This window comes from Megascapheus bottae, chromosome 2 (assembly GCF_031878675.1).
Source record: "Megascapheus bottae isolate mThoBot1 chromosome 2, mThoBot2.hap1, whole genome shotgun sequence".
In the NCBI taxonomy this organism is placed as follows: domain Eukaryota; kingdom Metazoa; phylum Chordata; class Mammalia; order Rodentia; family Geomyidae; genus Megascapheus; species Megascapheus bottae.
Genome location: NC_143510.1, coordinates 16,417,447 through 16,434,673, shown reverse-complemented (window position 1 = coordinate 16,434,673; position 17,227 = coordinate 16,417,447). Strand labels below are relative to the sequence as shown.

General features: G+C 41.4%; 1 protein-coding gene and 1 pseudogene across 1 annotated transcript in view; one reads left to right on the top strand and one right to left on the bottom strand.

Moving 5' to 3' along the window:
• The first annotated feature begins 2,893 nt into the window (after positions 1–2,893).
• LOC150066498 (small ribosomal subunit protein eS27 pseudogene) lies at positions 2,894–3,157 on the top strand (annotated as a pseudogene).
• Positions 3,158–6,094: 2,937 nt separating this feature from the next.
• Positions 6,095–17,227, bottom strand: part of LOC150066497 (endogenous retrovirus group FC1 Env polyprotein-like) — a 29,349-nt gene continuing 18,216 nt past the window's right edge. Inside the window, exon 2 of the mRNA XM_090352946.1 lies at positions 6,095–6,904. Within this exon, the coding sequence (XP_090209072.1) occupies positions 6,095–6,904 (810 nt within the window). The remainder of the gene's footprint in view (positions 6,905–17,227) is intronic.

Below are 17,227 nucleotides of genomic sequence, written 5' to 3'. Positions count from 1 at the left end.
AGCATTCCCATGAAGGGTGGGAGCCAGGGTGTGGAATGGGGCCTAGCTCTCACCTAGTTAGCATCAAGTAGGAGACTGTGTAAAGGACCACTAAAGGACCCCTTGTGACTCAGGCAAGCTGCTCCAGGGCAGCTATAAACGTGTAAGACTTTGAGTGGGACAAGAGATAGTCAGTTTGGGATCCTCCTGTTAATATGGCTTGCAGCTAGGAACGGTGGAATCCCCAGCCCTTGAGAGGCAGTCAGGAGACTGAGTGCAAAGTCAGCCTGGGCTCTCTGGGGAGTGTGTGTGTGTGTGTGTGTGTGTGTGTGTGTGTGTGTGTGTGTGTGTGTGTGTGTGTGTGTGAGGTGGTCTTATTCTGTGCCTAGAGAAGCTCAGGCTATTTGGAATTTTATTTCTTTACTCATCTCAGTGAACAACAACCAAGAAGTGATGATGATGGAGCAGTGGCAAAAATGATAGTCCTTGGCTTCAAGTCCTACAGAGTGTCTTTGGGATCCAGCATCCTGCAGGTCTTCCCCCGCCCCCTGCTCTGCTCAGGGTTCTTGGATTATCTCCCAATGTTATTAGACTTTTCTGCCTGCTTTTCTAGAGCAGCTCTGTTTCTCAGGGCTGTCCCTTTCCTACTCCTCAAGCTGTGGGAAGGTTGCTGTTGAGATTTCACCCTAACCATTCCCATTCTGTCAATTTCAGCTTCTCACAACCACCTTGGTGGTTTTTTTCACCATTGAAAACCTTGATGACCAACTGATCCTCCCAAGGTACCCTCTCTCCATCAAGTCTTATTTGGTTCTTCAGAATATTATCTTTTGTGTCCGAACCTTCTTACAGTCTCTCCATCCAAAGTTAGGAAGAACAAGGTTGTAAATGGTTTCTCAAAGGGTATCATGAAGAACTTCTTTTCCCACTGACAGCCCCAGAGGCTCCTCCTGGTTCCTCCAGCTGCAGGAGAGTGTTCCACACCTCTGTGCAAATTGTTCATATTGCATATTGATTTTAAAACTTCATCCTTCCAAGATTGGAATTCCATGACACAGTCTAACATTCCCTCACAGACAGGTTTTTCCTTATACAATAGCTGGCAGTGACTTCTGTTTGTTTAAACCTGAAAAAAAAAATCAATGATTTCAAATTGCAAATTCAGCTAAAATTTACTTTGTAAAAATGTTGTAGGATAATCCTGCCAAAGTCTGGATGCAGAAAGCAAATGAGGCAGGCAAACCCAATAATCTAGAGGATGAGAGAACAGGATCTCTGATTAGTGAAGCACAATTGCACAGAATAAATAAATTATTGATTCTTGTGTAAAAATCACAGGCAGAGAAGGGGAAAAAAGCAGGTGCCTTGTCATCTTTCCTTTTCATTCTACTTGTCAAGATATTTTCAGGTTCTCTGAACTACAGTAGTTTTTAATGCATTTCTGATTTAGATGACTGATATTATACTAAGTGCCTTTTGTACTTACTTTTTGGAAACGTGGTTCTTTGGAAACCTTATTCTCACTTATGATATACTGTCATAGGTATTTGCCTCTGTGTCTTCACTCCTTCTCTGAATTGTGTATTTATTGAGAGTAGACATATACTCTCATGTGTCTTTTTCCCCCCGGTAGTGGGCTTGAATTCACTGTCCCTGAGCTTCTTTTGCCTAAGGCTCACAGTCAACTACTTGAACTACAGCACCATTTCTGGCTTTTTCTGTTTATGTGGTACTAAGGAATTGAACTCTGGGCTTTATGCATGCAAGGCAAGCACTCTACCACAAAGCCACGTTCTCAGCCCCAGAAAGATCTCTCTCTCCCTCTTTTTTTTTTTCTTCAGCCTTGGGGATTAAACTCTGGGACTGAGCACTGTCCCTGAACTCTTCAGCTCAAGGCAAGCACTCTATCACTTTGAGCCACAGCACCACTTCTGATATTTGCATGTGTGTTATCAATAGTCAATTCCCTAGTGGCATGAATATGTGGAAATTTAAGAATATTATTTGAAACTGAGTCATGAAATAATTTTTTCATATATTTTTTATTGTAATTAATAGAAGGGTTACATTATATTCACCAGATAGAAGGTACATTACTCTTCAATGAAATAATTTTATAATGAGAGTTTTCATATGGAATGAATGTTTTGGTGACTAAGATAAAGAATACATACTCCGTTATATTTCTAATAATTTGTAGAAGGAAAACATGAATGTATCAGTTGTGAAATAATTTTTCTTAGTTAATTGTATTGATTTATGGTTTCCAGGGTATATGTAAATTTAAAGACATGCACACACACACACACACACACACACACACACACACACACACACTTCTGTACTGTTGAGAGCAGTAGGAAGGGCTTTTGGGGAAGGCAGCAGATGTGTCCTCAATTCAATCCTGGCTCTCAGGGGATGAGTTTGGAGACAGGACCTTCTAGTTCTTAGTGGCAGGGACCCCTGGGAAGAGGGACATCTGGCTTGGTTCTGGTCAACCAGCAGACCCTGCCTGTGACTCTGCCCCAAATACGATCCCGAGAAAGTTCAGAAATGATCCCATTCTCTTTTTGTCTTTATGTTTTGTTGTTTAATGATTCTGGAGTTTTCTTTTCTTTTACTCCTGTCCTGGGACTTAAACTCAGGCCTGGGTGCTGTCCCTGAGCCTCTTTATGCTCAAGGTTAGCATTCTACCCCTTGAGCTATAGTGCAAATTTGAGATTTTTTTTTTGTTAGTCCTGGGGCTTGTACTCAGGGCCTGGGTACTTTCTCAAGGCTAGCTAGCTCTACCACTTGAGCCACACTGGCTTTTTATGTGTTTGTGGTACCAAAGAATAGAACTCTACCACTAGGCCAGAGTAGTTTATTGGAGATGAGTGTTTTGCCTTTATGGTGACAATGACCTCCCCAGAGCATGCCTCTCACAAAGGATCTCCTTCATCCCCTGAAGAGAGGAGGAAACAGAAATGCCTGATACAAAACCCCAAATCTTATTTTATGGAGGTGAAATGCCCAGGATGCCATAAAATCACAATGATCTTTAGCCATGCACAAACAGTAGTTGTATGGGTTGATTGCTCCCCTGACTCTGCCAGCCTACAGGAGGAAAAAAGTGAGGCTTCCAGAAGGATGTTACTTCAGAAGGCAACAGCACTATAACCAGGATGAACCAGGATGAGTGGAAAATCATCCCAAAAAACACATTTTGGATTACAAAAGTCTCAGGGGACTTCCCTGATTGAGCTGGCTTTGGACTGTTATCCTCAGATCTCAGCCTCCTGTGTAGTTAGGATTACAGGGGTGAGTTGCTAGCACCCTGCTGATTCTGGATTTTTTTTTTCCAGAACTCAAGGATTCCCTGAAAATGTGTTTGTACATGTGACCTTACAGAAAAAATCTTGGATATCTCTTGGCTTTTCGTGGAGGACCTTTATAGGAGAGAAGACTTAATTTCTTGTAATTGCACATCTTATCATTTTCTTAAGCTATAAAGACAGGTGCTGAGGTCCCAGAGCCAGACCAACCTTGCATTAGAGCTGTTCCATACACTAGCTTTGCAGAGGCCAGCTTGCCTTGAAGCTGCTGCTGCTGCTATTTCCAGGTCCTGCCCCTCCTAGGCTTCTTCCAAGACTCTAAGAGAAAGGTCCCAGCTATGCTCTTTCTACTTTTAACTTCCTATTGGTGTGGAGTAGCATGGAATAGCCAGGGGCATTTGGGGAATCTGCCTAAGGGGAAGTTGAATTGGGACTATGTGGTTTTAATTACAATTCAGGAAATTGTTTAGGAATGTGTCAGTGAAATAAGTGAAAAATGATAGTTCTTGATTTGAAGATACGTAAATGTTCCATTTATTTGTGATCAATGTATTGTACAGATTGAGTATATGAAAGAACTGAAAGAAGACACGTAAAGATAGAAATGTGAACTAGAAATGACACAGATGAGTAAAATTGGTAGACACTGAAAGAAAAAAAATTACAGAAATTAAGAAAGTAACAAAAACATCTAGATCTTATCAAACTCCCTGGAAAGAAATTTTATTGATTCATTTATAGCAAGAGAGAATTATTGACTAGAAATAGTAAAGAAGCTTTTAGGATGTTGATAATCTAGTAAACAAAGAGGATTGAATCACATGAACATATTGGGGAAAGATTTAAATTTCTGAAATAAAGGTGGCATAAAATTAATAAGTCACTATCTATTGACAGATATTATGTTTAAAAACATAAAGGACTAGGAGCATGCCTCAGATGAGTGTGTGCCTAGGTCTGGAGTTTAAATCCCAGTATCACCAAATTAACCCCAAAGCAAAACAACTTATCCCTAAAACTCAATAGAATTTTATCTAGATTTGACAGAAGCCCTCAGAAGTTACTATCATAAAGTCATAATAAAAACTTTTTTTATGGTCATGGGCTTGAACTCTGGACCTGGGGTTATCCCTGAGCACTTCAGCTCAAGGCTACCACCCTACCCCTTGAGCCACAGTGCCACTTCCAGTTTTCTAGTGGTTGATTGGAGATAAGAGACTCATGGACTTTAGTGCCCAAGCTGGCTTTGAACCACAACCTTCAGATCTCAGCCCCCAGAGTAGCTAAGGTTACAGACGTGAGCCACGGGGCCTAGGTAATAAAAACAAATTCTGATCACCATTATTACAGGAAATAAACTTTTAATGTTCTCTTTATAGAAAAAAATGCAACCAATAAGTGAAAAGAAAAAAATCTCAGGCAGGTGATAAAAATCACTTTTGCTTTCTGAATTCGCTACATTTTTTTTCTCTTTCTAGATGAATATTCACTTATACACTTACATTTTTATATTATTTCCCCCAAAGTGGACAAACTCAAATAATTTAAATTTTCAGCCTGGATTGCTTTGTGTGTTCTATGAACCTGAAGAAGCGGTGGGGCCGGAGGTGGTGCTCCTAGGTTGTAATTTGGCATCCTGAGAGGTTGATGGTAGCCGACAGAGAAGATCAGCAGGGAGCTCAGCACAAGCATTGAGAAAAGATGCCTGTATAGTGACTCTCATTGCTCTTAACCCCTGGGACTTAGCGCCAAAGAGACCTTGTGGATCTAGGACACAGTGGTCACTCACTTCTCCATGAAGCTACCTGTCCTCCTAGCATTTCCTAAGGGAACCCATCATTTAGAGGACTATTTCTGCACTAATAGCTTCCCAAAGCACAGCTTTCTAAAGCTGGAGAGGCACCAGGAAAGGAGGCCATGCTTACGATTCTGCGGACCAGTGGCTGGTTTTTCCACTTGAACCCTTTGAGTCTAAGCATCTGCTGAAATTTATTTATAGGCTTACAAAAAGGGTCTTAGTTATTCTAGAGCAGAAGCCCAGTGTACTGGCTTTGGTCCAATTTTGGAAAGCTGAAATGTTTGACTCTTTGTTTATTTTAGGAGTGTGTTGTATTGGTAGAATCCAATGAGAAAGCAATGGATTGTGTGCATAATGCTCTATTTCTTACTTTTTTTTTTTTTTTTTTGGAAGTTAAACCATTTTATTCCGCACCTAGCATTGAGAATCATACTGACTGGTCAGGGCTGTCTCTAAGATGTGAGTGAGAGAGTGACCCTGCCTAATCTTGCAGGCTACTTTTATAGACCACCAGCCATGTGGCTGGGCTGGCCATACACAGGTGGCCAATGGAATTCAACATATTTGATTGATGTCTGGGGCAACCACTGACACCTTTGCTGCTTGAAAGGACCTATCATCTCCATGGGCTTCTGGCGCACTGCTCTGACGACAAAGGAAAGGGAGGGAGTTTCCTGGCAGGCCAAGGAGGTAGGATGGGTTGGAATTCTGGTTACCCCACCTTGGTTTAACTGCTCTTGTAATCTGAGCTGTTATCAGGGATTTTACAGCCCCTGCCTTGGGTCAGGTACTCCTTTGTTATGAAGATGGGAGATGCCTATAGGGGATGGGCTCTTGGGGAAGTCCCTTTCATTCCCCCCTCTTTTTGGAAAATGAGTCAAATCCTTGACTCTTCTTCCAACTCCATGTCTTCTTGTTGTAAGGGAGTATATTGAGCCTGTAGTACTAGCATTTTAACTGCTCCGATCCTCTTTTGTATGAACGAGATCAAGGCATTGATCACTCATGGGCCAATTGTGACTAATAAAAGTAACATAATTATTGGACCGGCCAAGGGTACCAGCCACCGGGCTAAGGGGTTTTGAAGCCATCCTAATTCTAAGTTGACTGGAGAGCGTTGATGGAGCCCTTCATGAAGCTTGTCTAAAGTCTTTATGTTTTCTTCCACTAGCCCAGATTCATTTATATAGTAACAACACTCTTCCCTTAGGAATATGCAGGTCCCGCCCTCTGCAGCTGTGAGGATGTCTAATGCCCTTCGGTTCTGCAGGGCTACTCCTGCTAGAGAGTTAAGTTGTCTCTGCAAGGATGCCAGCAACACTGAAGAGGCACGAGTGGCCTCATCCAGTTTATCTTCAAATTCCTGTTCTAATTTCATGCTGTGTCCTAGGGCACTCCCGGCAAATGCTGCCCCTCCCACAGCAGTGACCAGGCTTACCCCTACCATCATGGGGATGAAGACTGCCCTTTTGGTCAGAGGGTGGAGTAACAACCTCTGAAGAATCTCTCCTCTTGTGTAGAGAGTTAACTGAGGAACCGCTGTTACTAAAATACAAGGGGACATGGTTTGATTAATACATGGCCACAAGGTTCCATTACACCAAAACATGCTGCCAAGGGGAGATACTAGGTTGCCTGAAACTTTCTGCCGTATTCCACAAGTTGAGTTAGTTGGTAAGACTAAGTTCCCACAATCGGGGAGGTTACAGTAGCAAATGTAAGTGAACTGTCCCTCTGGATCCCATTTAGGGACTCCAGAAAGTGTCTCCTGACATTCAGTCACCTTTTGTGTTGTAGGATTGAAGGTCTCTGCCTACAGGGGAACTGCCATGATCAGAGGAGTGCACACAGGAAACACTGGGTAAAGTCTACTCCTTGAACAGTCCGATTAAGTAGGCCTCAGGTTGTACAAGAATCTGTGGACCTACTTATCTTTTTTTTTTTTTTTTTGCATGTCGGTAATTTTATTTGGATTTTGCTAATTATATGATTTAGAGACAACTACATTCAGTTATTAAGACCTTAGACCTAGAGCCTGTACTGATTCTTGTCTTGTGCTGTGAATCTATTTCTGATACCTAAGGCTCACTAATAAATTATGACTTTTGGATGCTTTGTCCTCAATCTTCCATAGATAGTCTAGGAGACCCTTTAGGAATCAATGTTGTGTTTGTCTCTTAGTAGATACTTCATATTTCTTGAAAAATAAATGAAGGGGTGATTGATGAAGGACTATATAAGTTAATATCATTTCCAGGATGAAGTAAAAAGCCTTCTCTACCAAAAAAGATTCATATGATGCTCATTTAAGGCAGACTAAAGTTGATGCTGTTAACTAAAGTTTATTCTAAAAATAAATGCTGTGGACCAGGAGTTTGGCTTAGTGGTAGAGTGCTTGCCTAGCATGCTTGGTTCCACATAAATAGAAAAAGCTGGCCATTTCTCATGTCTTCAAATAACCAAATATAAATATATCCAATATAACAGATAACAAAGTGAGATACTGTAACAATATGAGATATCAATGTATGTGAATTAATGCACCTTCTATCTGGTGAATATAATGTAACCCTTCTATTAATTACAATAAAAAATATGAAAAAAAAAGCTGACTGTGGCTCAAGCTCTAGTCTTGAGAAAGCCCAAGGACAGTGCTCAGGCCCTGAATTCAAGCCTCAGGACTGACAAAATAAATAAATGAATAAATAAATAAATGAATGATTGAATGCTGTGCTTTGAGAACAAATAATTTCCTGTGTTGATACAAAGCAAAGTGCTTTGAAAACTATGTCTACGCAAATGAAAAGCATTTGCATGTGCATCAAGGTAAGTAAGCTCAGTCAGGATAGGCCTGTGATAACCCCTGGACTTAAGTCAGAGACTAGGTTGAGTGATCTTAGCATTCTGAATTGTTCTCCTCTATCTAATGAGAATAATAATGGTAACTTTGCTAGGATTAATGGGAAGATTGAATGAGATCAGTGTTCAATCAGTACTCAGTAACAATTTCTTCTCTTGCCTTCCTCTGCTTTTTCTTCCTCTCCCTCTTTTGCTTCCTGCTAACTAACCTGAGTTCTTCTGCTCAATTCCTAGCTGGTGTCTAGGAGTTAGAGTCTACAGGTCACTTGTTCAGTTATAACTACCACATGGCAGTTATATTTGTACATAGCCCTTGAAAATTCATAAAGGAAAGATAAAAATTCTCATTCCCAGATTTTACAGGAGGCTAGTTCTTAATTTTTTTTGCTCATTTAATTAGTGATCATCTCTTTTCTACACCCACTCTCAAACCAAAGTTGAATTTTACCAGCATTTTATGTCCTCTGGAATTGCTTGGTGATCCTTTGTTTACTTGGCATGCAGGCCTACTTTTATTTCCCTTTTTTGAGATTTTACTGTGCGAAGACAGTTTCCTAAGGCTTTGAAGGTGATTGACTTAAAAAGCTACTAGAGATGCAAAGACCCAAGCAGAGCCATCTCACGACTCATTCAGGCAGCCCTCAACCCCTAACTCCTCTGTGATAACTCAAGGTCAAGCTCATTGCGGTGGCGGCGGCTTGATTTTGCTCATTTTGTACATTATTTTTGTAATATGCGAGTTGTGAGGGAGTGTGGATATAGATGATTCATAGGCAGAAGCAGAGAGAAACAGATTGCAGAAGCCCAACTCTTCTTCTTGGGTGTCCCTCCACCCCCAAACTGCCTCTTTGCCATTTCCCACACTCCCTGCCACAGTGACAGGCTGGGCATTATCCTCAGCCTCCCTGGACAGCCTTGTGGGCAGCCCACTAGCCCTTTAGAGACCTGAAATCTACAGTTGATTCTGGGGACACACCCACCTGCCAACATGTAATCTCATTCTAAACAGCCGGAGACATGAAATAGCATAAGGAATTCTAAAAGAGTTACAAGGACTACTTCAATGCTTATTTTTTGAAATATCAAATTTAAAAAGTTCTTTTTCCTCCTTTCCCCTGCTTTTCTGGGATATGCCTGGTATCCAGGCTTTGTCTGCCTCTTTATTTGGTACTCAGTGACTCTAACATTCTGCTTTTTTTTTTTCTGTCAGTCCTGGTGCATGAACTCAGGGTCTGAACACTGTCCTTGGGCTTTCTCAAGGCTAGAGTTCTATCACTTGAGTCACAGCACCATTTCTTGCTTTTTTCTATGTATGTGGTACCAAGGAATTGAACCCAAGTCTTCGTGCATGCTAGGCAAGCACTCTACCATTAGGCCAAACTCCCGGCCCCACATTCTGCTCCTATTTTTGGAATTTGGCACAATATTTTATTGTAAAGATGATATACAGATTATATAAATCAGGTAATGAGTACATTTCTTTAAAAAATGTTTTATTGGGGCCGGGAGTTTGGCCTAGTGGTTAAAGTGCTTGCCTAACATGCACAAAGACCTGGGTTCGATTCCTCGGTACCACATACATACAAAAAAAAAAGCCGGAAGTGGTGCTGAGGCTCAAGTGGTAGAGCTCTAGTGCTCAGGCCCTGAGCTCAAGCCCAGGACTGGCAAAAAAAAATGTTTTATTGTAATGTGTAGAGGGGTTACAGTTATATTCACCAGATAGTAGGTGTATTACTTCATACATATTGATACCCCTTCTCATGTTTTTGTCCCCATTTCCCTCCCCTTACCCCCTCCCAGTCATCTTATTTCCCCCCCCTTTCCTATTTCAAGTTATCAAATAAACATATATACAACATACCAGGTAACAGCATCAGATACAGTAACAATATGAGATTAATCAAAGGGCTCTTCTGCTCTTTTTCTTTTATGGCTAAACTGCAAAGGAATGTTTACTCAATTTTTTAAATGTCTCCCCTTCCCCTTCCCACCTCGACTAAGAGACCTGCCACAGGAGACATGCCACACTCTCTGATGCATTGGAAAGTCTGTTGGGCAAGTTTGGTAGCCTGGTTTGTCACTGCTTATTTGTCTTGCTATTTTATAAATGATTTGAGGTCAAGGTCATGTAGTCATACCCAGAGTTGATTAGCTGGACTGTACCATGGCAAAGACCTTGGAAGCAGAGAAGGGTGAAAAGTGGGACTCATTTTTGCCATCTAATACAACCAGGTTTCCAGGCCAAGAAGGGTAAATGTGTATGTTGTTAACTTGTTTCTCTATTGACAGGCAAGAACCATGTTAAGCAGATTCTCTAGAGTAACAGATTCAACAAGATGTATATATGTATCCCTATATAGATCTAAATCTATCCATCTGTCTGTCTGTCTGTCTGTCTATCTATCTATCTACATAGATTTATTTGAAAGAATTGGCTTACAACTTGCTAGGTCCAAAATCTTCAGGATAGGCCAGCAGAGATCTCCAGGAAGAGCTGCAGTTTAAGTTCAAAAACAGTATGTAGGCAGAACTCCCTTTTGCTTAGAAAGAGGTCAGTTTTGGTGTAATCAACTGCCTGGAGAGTAATGTATTCAAAGTTCACCATCATAAATTTTAATGTCAAGGCTGAGGATGTGGCTGAGTAGTAGAGCACATGATTAGCATTCATGAAACCCTGGGTTCAAGATCATCTATAAACATCTTACAGAAAATATCCAGAATAATTTTGACCAAATATTATTTGGAGCATAGCCTAGTCAAGTTGTCAAATAAAAATTAATTTTCTGGGTTTTTTTTGTGGCACTAAATTTTTTTTTGGTCAGTCATGGGGTTTGGACTCTGGGCCTGGGCCTTGTCCCTGAGCTCTTCAGCTCAAGGCTACCGCCCTATCCCTGGATCCACAGCCCCATTTCTAGTTTTCTGGTGGTTAACTGGAGATAAGAGTCTCACATCTTCAGTGCCTGGGCTGGCTTTGAGCTACAATCCTCAGATCTTGGTTCTCAGATCTTGTAGCTATGATTACAGACGTGAGGCACTGAGCCCGGCTAGCACTGAGATTAAAATTCAGCACTTGAGTCAATGCCTCCAGTCTAAATTGTTGCCATTTTGGAGATGGAATCTCATAGGGACTTTTCTTCCAGCTTTAAATGACCAAGCTCTAGATCTTAGTAGCTGGGCTTACAGGTGTGAACCACCAGCATCCGGCTTATATAGTTAATTATTAATGAACATACATTTATTAGGTGCTTACTGTGTACCTGCCACTATTCTTTTCCATTAGAGTCTAGAAATCGTAAACTATTATTCTCACCTTCAAAGCACTTTTATTCTAGTAAGACATAATAAGCAGAGAATAGTGAAGCATGGTAAGTATGAGGCCTACCCCTGAGGAGTGTACTTCCTGGGTCAAGCTTGTTATCATTTCTTTTTTCTTTTTGGCATACGTTATTTCAGTGAATCTCCACAACAATCCTAATAGGCAACCACCATTATCCCTGTTTTTCAGAAAAGGAAAATAAAGTTTGGAGAAACTAAGTAGCCCTCTGAAAGACAAAATGAGTATATGGTAGCAGAGCCTAGACTGAGCTGCCATCTGCCTAACTCCCAAGCCAGGCTGTTAGCACTTCTGACATGTCACTCAGACCCTTGGTCTGTGGCTTCTCACAGACTGGAGAGCAGAACAGCTAGAGGACAGCTCAAGCCTGAGGAGGAAAGCTTGGAAAGTAGACATCAGAAGTGGAGGAGGCTATTTCTCCTGCTCCCCATGAGACACCCATGACCTTTGACTCCTGCCAGCTGGTTTGCTTTGTCAGTTCCTGAGCCTCTGTGATGTGGGCAGCAAACTAGTTCCTAACATCATCCTGAAGTCTGAAAGTCCATCTAGAGAACAACTCTCTCAGTATTCTCATCCTTGAAAGGGGCAAGTGGGCCTGCATCTTTGTGTAGGTAAAGAGGGAGGATTTGAGCTCTTTCCAATAAAGCCACCTCTTCATCCATTCTGTTCAAAGACATTCTCTGGGTGAGTGTGTGTACAGACATACCTATGTAATATTTTCAGACTTTATCATACTTCCAAACTGCTTATAGCAGGGGTGCAGGTGGAATTATATGGTAATGTTGGGGCGGGGGTGGGGGAGGGAAGTGTGCTCTTCACAGATGGGTGATGTTTTAAGTAAACTTGGCTAGGGGGCTTTTCTCCTTAGCAGTTAGCTCTGGGCTGAACATAGGTATGCACAAATTAACTACTGGGCAAAAAAAAGGACCGGAAACAGAAGACGGTGAACCTGTGGAGGCAGGGGAATGAGGAGGCAGTTTATATAAGTGGTTCTTAGACAGATGGAGGACTCTTTTAATTGCACAAAAGAAAATGTTTCTGGAGTAGGAGATGGAGGTCCTTTGCAAACCTGTGCTAGACAAATCTCCCAGGGGCCGCATTTCTAAATGTCCTTCTATTTCCATGATAATTGCTCATTGGTGTGTTGGTCCAGTTTGGACCATTTGCATTCTTGGTATTCTCTCCACTTAGGGGGAAGTTTAGGGCATCCGAAGAGTTTTAGGCTGATGTGTATAGCAGCATACTTGTGAAGCAATAGTTTTGATGGAGGATGTTTTCCCATTTCCACATCTGCTGGAAGCATGGTTCCAGTTGAGATGATAGAACCTTTAAGAGGCGGAGCATGGTGAAATGTAATTGGGTCATGAGGCTCCTTCTTCATGAATGGATTAATGCTGTCTTGCAGGACTGGGTGAGGTTTCCTATGACCACAGTAGTTCTTGAGAGAATGGATTGTACAGTAAGTCACACCATGCTCAGTGTCTTTTGTGTCCATACACTTTCCTTTCTGCTTTTCTGCCATCATGTTGTAACAAGGACAGGGAACTCTCACCAGAGGCCAGTGCCATGCTGTTTGGACTTTTCAGCTGCTGGAATCATGAGTCAAATAAATTTTTTTTCTTGATGGCACTGTGGTTTGAACTCAACACTGTGGTTTGTCCTTTTTGCTAGGCAAGGGCTTTAAGACTTGAACTACACCCATTGCCCTTTTGAGTTTTAGTTCATTTCTCAGATAGGTTCTCAAATTAACTTTGTGCAAGTTGACCTTGAATGATAATCCTTTAGTCTGTGTCTTCCAAGTATCTGGGACTCCAAGTGTGTACCACTATACCTTGGTTTAACTCTTTCTCTTTCTTCTTCCCACTCTCTCTCTCTTTCTCTTTCTTTAAAAAAATTTATTTTTTAATGAAGATCTCAGCCTTGAGGAATTTTTTCTTGTTGTTGTTGGTTGTGAGATTTGAACTCTGGGCCTAGGCGTTGTCCCTGAGCTCTTCAGGTCAAGGCTACCACCCTATCCCTTGAGCCACAGCACCACTTCTGATTTTCTGGTGTTAATTGGAGATAAGAGTCTCACAGATTTTAGTGCCAGGGCTGGCTCTGAACCATGATCCTCAGATCTCAGCCTCTTGAGTAGCTAGGATTACAGGTGTGAGCCACCACATCAGGCAAGGAATTTTTTTTTGTTTGTTCTTGAGGCTTAAACTTGGGACCTTGGCACCATCCTTGAGCTTTTTCACTCAGGGCTAGGAGCCACAGTGCCACTTCTCATTTTCTGGTACTCAATTGGAAATAAGGGTCTCACAGACTTTCCTGCCTTTCAAGTGTAATCCTCAGATATCAGCCTTGGAGTAGCTAGCAATACGGCATGAGCCTGGCTCAAAGTGCCCAGCTCAAAGATTTTTTTAAATAGCACAAATAACAGACTAAAACAAATGGTTTAGTTGTGCCTCACTTGATGGTCCAACTTTAAGGAACCCATGGATCTTTGACTATTGTGAGATTCATTTCTCTTCATATTTTCTGAGTTAGCATCCTTGAGACTTATAGGAGCGGAGCATCCAGCATCTCCACCCTCAGTGCTCCTGGTGGAAACATTGTTGTTGCCTATAGTCTAGAGAAAAAAGAGGACTAGCTCCCTAGAGATGCTTTGGGCTGAATCTTGCCAAGGGCTATCTACAAATTCAACGCAATACCCATCAATATCCCAATGGCATTCTTTAAAGAAATAGAAGAGTCAATCCAAAATTTCATATGGAATAATAAAAGACCCCATATAGCAAAAACACTTCTTAGCAGAAAGAACAGCGCAGGAGGAATTTCAATTCCAAACTCTAGACTCTATTACAGAGCTATAATTATCAAAACAGCTTGGTACTGGCACAAGAACAGGCCTGAAAACCAATGGAATAGAACAGAAGACCCAGATATTAAACCACAGACCTATGGCCACCAAATCTTTGACAAGGGAACCAAAAAAATAGAATGGAAGAAAGACAGCCTCTTCAACAAGTTGTGCTGGCAGAACTGGTTAAGTACCTGCAGAAAACTAACGTTGGATCCTTCTTTGTCACCCTGTACTAGAATTAACTCCAAATGGATCAAAGACCTGGAGGTAAAAGCCGACACTCTGAAAACTTTACAAGAAAGAATAGGAGATACACTAGGCCTCCTTGGCACAGGTTGAAACTTTCTTAATAAGGACCAAGAATCACAACAAATCAGAGAAAGGCTGGATAAGTGGGACTGCATTAAACTGCAGAGCTTTTGTATGGCAAAGGACATAGCTAGTAAATTAATTAGGAAGCCTACAGAATGGGAGAAGATCTTCACCAACCATACAACGGACAAAGGCCTCATATCTAAAATATATCAACAGCTCAAAAAATTGAATCAATCCAAAACTAATCTCCAAAGTAACAACCATCCCATTAAAAAATGGGCCAAAGACTTAAAGAGAGTCTTCTCTGAAGAGGAAGCAAAAATGGCCTATAGACACATGAAGAAATGCTCAACATCTCTGGTCATAAAAGAAATGCAAATCAAAACAAGCTAAGATTTCACCTCACTCCAGTTAGAATGGCCAGGATCAAGAAAACTAATAACAACAGATGCTGGAGGGGATGTGGCCAGGAGGGATCACTACTACACTGTTGGTGGGAGTGCAAACTCGTTCAACCACTATGGAAAGCAGTATGGCAGTTCCTCAAAAGACTAAACATAGAACTCCCCTATGACCCAGCAATTCCACTACTTGGCATTTACCGAATCATCCAGAAACAAAGATATACTAAATCCACCAACACAACAATGTTCATTGTAGCACTATTTACCATAGCAAAGATATGGAACCAACCCAGATGTCCCCCAGTTGATGAGTGGATCAACAAGATGTGGTATTTGTACACAATGGAATTCTATGCTGCTGTCAGAAAGAATGACATTGCCCCATTTGTTAGGAAATGGAAAGACTTAGAAAAGATCATATTAAGTGAAGTAAGCCAGACTCCAAGGGACTTAGGCTCAATGGTTTCCCTCATTTGTCATAATCAGTAGAAACCTTGGTCTCTCCTAGCAGAGATTTGCAATAGAGCAAAACCTTGACACAAAAGGCCATATAGTATGATGCTAAATGAAAGGATCTCTAGGATATAGAAACATAAGCCATATAATGAATGATTGTTGTTCTTAAGGTACTATGTTATCTCTCTTCTCTTTTGCTGTCCCTTGGTTATCTCATATTGGTACAGTATCTCACTTTGTTACCTGATATATCAGATATATTTGTATTTGGTTATTTGAAATTGGATAGGGAAGGGGGGAAAACAAGATGAGGGGTGGAGGTAGGGGGGAGTTAAATGGGGACCAAGACATGAGAAAGGGTATCAATGTATGTGAATTAATGCACCATCTATCTGGAAAATATCATGTAACCCTTCTATTAATTACAATAAAAATATATGAAAAAAATAAATAAAATGAAAGACACCAGCTCAAACCACCTAGATCCTATGCAACTATAATTAAGGTGACATTATTTACCTGAGATGTTTAGATTATTAACAAGACATGACAGGATACCATTTTACTGACAAAGAATAGAGTTCTGATGTACCTTATAGGGAGGCCCTTTGGCCAAGCTAGTTCCTGGCTGGTAGGAAAAGGAGACCGCTAATCTGAGTTTTTGTAGGCAATGTGCCACTTTTTAAGCCCATGGAAAAGCAGTGCTTATCCGTGCTTCACTGATGGGCACATCATACGTGTTGGTTGGATGGGTGAATGACAGTAAGGAGGCCAGCCTCCACCCACACAAGCCTTACAATAAAAAAACTCAGCTCTGTGCAAGTCACGGAGAAAATCAATGTCCAGAAGCAAGCAGGGAGATGGGCTTATCTTATATTTCCTCCACAGTGCAGATCACAGAGATTGGGAGAAGTGGAAGTTCCTTCTCTTTCTTCATTGTCTTCCTTCTCAATTACATTTCCCCATCCCCACCCTCTGGGATTTGTCTTCCCCCATGAGTAACATATTCCTTTTCATGTCTGTGCCTTTGTGTGTCCCTCCATGCCTGCCCAGTGGACTCTCATTTGGCTGCAGTCACAAGCGCATAGGCTTCTGTGTGGGAAGGCTGGCATGGAGTGGGGAACTCGGGGTGGGAGTCAGCCCGTCTGCATTTCCACTCTGAGGCTGCCACTCATGCCCTGGTACCTTGGCAAGTTTCCCAGGTCACCTAATAATTGTGGGCCTCAATAATTCATCAGGAAGATAGGGATTATAGTAATCAGAGGACTACAATCAGAGGACTGTTGTAAGGATTGAATTAGTGAATATAAAAGTACATGGACCAGAGCCTGCACACCATACTTAGTACTAACTACTCACCAACTGCATTGTCAATCACTTCTCTGAACTTCTCCCAGAGTTTTCTTCTCCCTCATCCTCCCATGCCATTTTACTTTTGTCTCTCTAGCTACATACATATGTATAAATATGTACATATGCATATACATATATACATCCACACATACATGTATATACACATATACATGCATGTATGCATATATGTACATACATATGTATATATGTATATATACACACAAACATATATATTTTCCTTATAGTGTCAGTGTCTGGTGCTCCCCAGAACCCACCTAATTACATTCAAGTTCCTTTGCAGAATTCAAAGTTTTGCATTTTCTGAGGAAGCTGATGTGTATGGTTTTGTGTGTGTGTGTGTGTGTGTGTGTGTGTGTGTGTGTGTATTGCACCTATGTGTAGGCACACATGTGCAGGCCTGGCCTCTAATGAGTGAGGTACATGATCTATCACTGAGCTAGATCTTCAACCCCAGTCCCATCAACTTGGACCACTTCTTGATCCATACCTGATGTTCCTTCATGAATGTGCTCTGTCCTCATTTCTAAGTCACACTATGTCCTCTCCCTC